The sequence below is a fragment of the Elephantulus edwardii genome, unplaced genomic scaffold, assembly GCF_000299155.1.
Source record: "Elephantulus edwardii isolate Elephantulus edwardi_28Jun2011 unplaced genomic scaffold, EleEdw1.0 scaffold00060, whole genome shotgun sequence".
Lineage (NCBI taxonomy): Eukaryota > Metazoa > Chordata > Mammalia > Macroscelidea > Macroscelididae > Elephantulus > Elephantulus edwardii.
The window spans coordinates 5,795,655-5,800,668 of record NW_006399810.1 but is presented as its reverse complement, the minus strand read 5'-3'; the positions used below and the strand labels follow the sequence as shown (position 1 = coordinate 5,800,668).

The window sequence follows — 5,014 nt, the reverse complement described above, 5'->3', positions numbered from 1 at the left end:
TGGCACAACTTGGTTAGTACATCCAGGGCAGCATCTGTTAGCTGAAATATGTCAATTGGTATACCATCTATTCCTGGGGCCTTATTTTTTGCTCTTTCCTTCAAAGCAGCCTGAACTTCTTCATCACCATAGGCTCTTGCTCATATGTTGTTTCCAAGTATTATACATACCTAAAATCAATGGTAAGAATTATCTATCCACAAATAAAATATAGCTGTCTCAACATAGCCTTATTTTCCCTAACTTTGCATATGGTCATTTTATATTCTAGAAATGAACCTCTTAATTTTTTGGGGTTTTTTGGTTTTATGGCTACTTTAAAAAAATGAGTGTTATCTTCAAGTTCTTTTATAAATGTGTTATTCACCATTATTTGGAGTATTAGCTTTATATTTGAAATGAGATTTCATTCTGGGGTTTTTATTGGTCAAGTAGTAATTGATACACTCCTATGCTTTCTTTGCTTGATACCAACTCTGATGTAAGGAATGACTGTGTGACTGACACACGTACCGTACAATGACCCTGCACATCTCATGGGAGAGATTTTACTACTTCTGAGATATTAATGAGATTTGTAAATCACAGACTTCTTAGTCCCACAGGAAAATAGGGATGTCTATCTTACTGTTTCTTAGAGGTCAGGGTCAAGCAAAATGATCCCGTGAAGAGTTAACAAGCTGACTTTTTAATTTCTACAAAATTTGGGCAAGGTATACTTTTAAGTCTTTTAATGTAGGCTTATACGCCTAGTTTATGTTTCACTATTGTCTTTAGGTGCTCTGAAGTTGGAGCCAACTCGTAGGTGACTCTCCAGCTTTTTTCCAAGGTTGTCAAGCACATGGGAGACTGCCCATCCTTCTCCCAGGAGCCACTGATGGATTCAAACAGCCTGCCTGTCTTTGAGTTGACAGCAGTTCTTACTCATCACACTATCAGAGCTTCCTCTATGTTTTAATTAGAGAAATAAAAAAGACTAAAAGCGGCTTCATACAGGCCAATAAGCCACTAGAATAATGGCTACTCCCTACAAGGTTTTAGAGGCTGTAAATCTTCACAGGAGCTGACCGCCTCATTTTTCTCCGCACTACTGTTGAGATGTTGGACTGGAACTGACAACCTTTCAGTTTGTAGCCCAACTTGTAACCTACTATGCTACCAGGGCTCCTTACGTCAGTAAGAAGGCATATTAATGTTCATTTTGTATTTTTCAGACTGACTTTTTAACACTGAACACCAGGCCTATTCTTGGAAGCTCAAAAGCTTCCAAATCTAAGAAATCTAAACCTTTAATTTAACTCTTATCCACTCAGGTACATACTTTTTTCATTTGTGAAATAAATGGCTTGGATTTGGGATGTTCCAGATTATTCAAAAGACCAGAAAAGACACAGAACACATTACAATGGTAAACATTAAATATATTTGCAAGGTTTATTGTATGTCATTTACTTCTTACAAATACTAAAATCTCTTACTGCACGCTATAAAGATGATCAAAGCTGTACTCACCTGAACTACAAGTCAGTGTACATTACAATCTGACAAATGAACCAAGCATATTACCATTTATTTTTGGAACTTTCTACATCATCACCCGAATAAAATGATAAAGGGAAAAAGGCACTTTTAATAATCTCAAAAATGAATCTGCTACATTATGGTATCAAAGAGTAATTTTTTTAAAAACCCAATTTCAGTAGCATTTATTTTAAAATGGCTTATTTGTTCAGCAAGTAGCATCAACAGGTTGATGTAAAACATGGGGAAGAAATTGCAGGCCTAATTTATATTGCATTAGGAAAGTGATTTTCAAGAAAGGAAACAGTGCTATTTTGATTTTGCACCAAGGAATCTATGGCCTGTTGTAACAGTGGAAGTAAAGTTGTATAAGCCTGAAACAATAGGTTCAAACAACACAAGAGCAGTGAGGATAACACAGGACAGTGTACTGCTTTTCTGTTGTATACAGGCATCTAACAAAAAGCAAACTTGCATTTATTATGATAGTATTATTTAATCTTTTCACTTTTTAACAAGGTGTTGTGAGAAAATGAATTCGTCTCTGTTGTTTTTCGATTGTGAAAGTGTAAAGAGAATCTTAGCTCATTGCCATCCATTCAGAACTGACTCACAGCTAACCCTCCAGTGGGTTTTCTGAGGTCATAAATCACACTAGTAGAGCTCACCCCTTTTCCTTTGAAGCAGTTTTTGGATTCAAACCACAAGAGATGTACCACCTTTAGGTCAGCAGCACAACGCCCTATTGATTTAAGTCACCAGAGCTTCTCTACTATAAGAACAGTTATAAGGAGTAGCATGACAGAGTCACCATTACCTATTAGGGAACTCCAGTGACCTTATAGTAGTAATTGCACTGCTATAACTGAAGGCACAGGGTTCCAATTCACCAATCCATGGGAGAAAGATGGTTATCTCCTCCTGTGGGATTTACTAGCTCTGAAAATCCTTTGGAAAGTTAGCTAAGAGTTGATTCCAACTTGACAGCACACATCAGTTATCAATCTGTTAAATGCTAAACTTTATGAAATATATTGTTTTAACTAAGGTAGTGAGTGTTTATGAAGTGTGCTTTGGGTTTCAAGAACATCTTCAAAACCAACAATTATATCAACAGGCAGTTTTACATACACAACATTCAGAGGTGATGCCAGAACACAAAAATGAAATTACAAAGTCGTAATGCATTCTGAAATATTATTAGAAATTCAGAATATTGTTGTATACAGGGTGGGAAGTAGGAGTGGCATCCACTTCCTAAACAACATGCCTCTGGAAACTATGAACTTTGATAAATGTCGATAGTTGTAGAGGGGCTTCAGGCCTTTTGTTCACAGGGTGTCTATGAGTCATGCTCGATAATCAGCAACAGTTGAGAATGAACCGACCCATAAATGACCCTCCAGAGGGTTTTCAGAATAAAATGCACTGGAGATCACTCATCTTTCTCAGGTGGAGCATCTGTTGGATTCAAACCTGGTGCCTGTGGTTTGACAATGCAATCCCTTATCACTAAGCCATTAGAGCTCCCTAAATTTAGAATCTAGGAAAATAATTATCCAGCACAGAATATAAATCTAGAGTCTAGGAAAATGTATCTTTTCGATGATTAAAAAGTGATCTTTGGGAAAGACGATCTGATGTAGTCGTGGGGAGAAGATGCAGTTGGTTTGAATCCACCAACTGGCTCCGCAGGAGAGAAAAGGTCAATTTCTCCCCTACTATTTAAAGCCTCATAAAACCAGCAGGAGAGTCAGCTATGAGTGGATTCCGACTCCCTGGCAATGAATTTTATCCAAATGAACTAAGTAGGCTGGGTAGTAAGTCTATGAAGCAGGTTAGTGCAAAAGGTAATTGCAGCCACAAACGAATGGATTGAGAAGCTGTGGTGCATTCCTACAATGGAATACTACACAACTCGCAGGAGCAATCATTTTGAGAATCACTACCTAACTTGAGAGGGACTGGAGAGCATTATGCTGAATGGCCTTAGTCCTACAAGGACAAACACTATATAAGACCATTACTGTAGAGTAAGTATAAGGATCCAAGGTGCGGGGGAGGGGAGGGGAGGGTGAGGGTGGAAATTAGAGGGGTGAAGATAGGGGGAGGGTGTTAATCATAGCACAATTCCGTGGGTGCGTGGGGTGAAGGAAATGGAAAGGCTATTTTGTGAAAAACAACGTATTCACACTTTGTAAATAAATCAGAATAAATTTTTTTTTTAAAAAAGAAAAAAGTAATTGCAGCATGACTGAGTGACCTGCTGAGGGCTTCCTGTGCGGGGGGGAACGACACGACCAGGAATGACTACCGACCGAGAAAACACAGGGAAACGAAGTTAATACTAAACGAGTTTGTGTGTTTTCCAGTTTTGACACAGATGTAGAAATGTTCCAACCACCTACCTCTTAACTAAAAAAAAAAAAAGTTAAAACAACTTTTTTTCATTTTCATTGATGAATTCGGCTCAAAAGCGCTAAGCCAAAGGCGGCGGTGCCAGCTTGACTTCTCCGCTGAGACGCCACTCTTCTCACGTTCTGAAGGAAGGATGCGGTGGAACAGGCGGCAGCTCCCTGCGCGCCCTCTTCTCCCATCCTCCGGCTTTTCTCTCCCCGTCGTGGAGCAGTCTCTTCAACTCGATGATGTCGAAAACCGAGTTCCAATGCAGCTTTTAATCCAGAACACGCACCTATTTTAGTCCAGGGGCCTGTGTGCAGTTAGTTCGGTCTAGCAGGGCCAACGATGGCAGCTAAGAAGTCTTTCCCGCCACAGGACTGTCTAGCTCTGTTGTATGCCGTTCAGTCGGAACCGACCCATAGCTGACCGACGGAGCAGCTGGTGGATTAGAAGCGCCTTTGGGATCGCAGTGTACTTTATCACTAGGCCATCAGAGCCCCCAGGCGTAGCCCCACGTCCGAGCAACTCAACGACATTCCCCTGCCGGAATACTAGTGCCGGGAGGCAGGCGGTACAGGTGACGGAGGAAGACCAGATAGTGACGCCCGTCGCCCCGGACGCCCGAACCACGGGCTCGTCCCGCCCCTTCCGGCCCGCGCACGCGCTGTCCCCCTCCAAGCGGCGCGTGTGTTGATGGGAGGGGTTTCCCTGCGCCCTCCTTTCCCTGCGGACTGACTCTCTTACCTTGCTGTGGGGGTGATAGGTTTATCTCTGCTTCTCCGGCCTCGTTCTCCTTAGCGTGAGAGAGCGCCAGACCACCTTTCTCAATAGTAGATTATGAATCTGAAGTGTTTCTCGGGCCAGGGAACCGAGAGGAGGTGCGGAGCGCGCTGGCTTCCAGATTCCCTCTCGGTCGCTACCCCCGCTGTCCGGAGAGGAATGGTGCATCCCGAAGGGCGCGCGCGGCTCCCGCGCTTTGGTCGTTCCGAGAGGGCGGGGGGAAGGAGGCGGAGGGAGGGGGACCGGACCCCAATTCGTAAAGACTCCGCCAGGACCGGACTCGCCGGCCCGTTGGCGGGAGAGGCGGGGGCGC

General features: G+C 42.8%; 1 protein-coding gene across 1 annotated transcript in view; it reads left to right on the top strand.

The window, feature by feature from the left end:
• The first annotated feature begins 4,758 nt into the window (after positions 1 to 4,758).
• Positions 4,759 to 5,014, top strand: part of PAXIP1 (PAX interacting (with transcription-activation domain) protein 1) — a 78,241-nt gene continuing 77,985 nt past the window's right edge. Inside the window, exon 1 of the mRNA XM_006887682.1 lies at positions 4,759 to 4,995. Within this exon, the coding sequence (XP_006887744.1) occupies positions 4,759 to 4,995 (237 nt within the window). The remainder of the gene's footprint in view (positions 4,996 to 5,014) is intronic.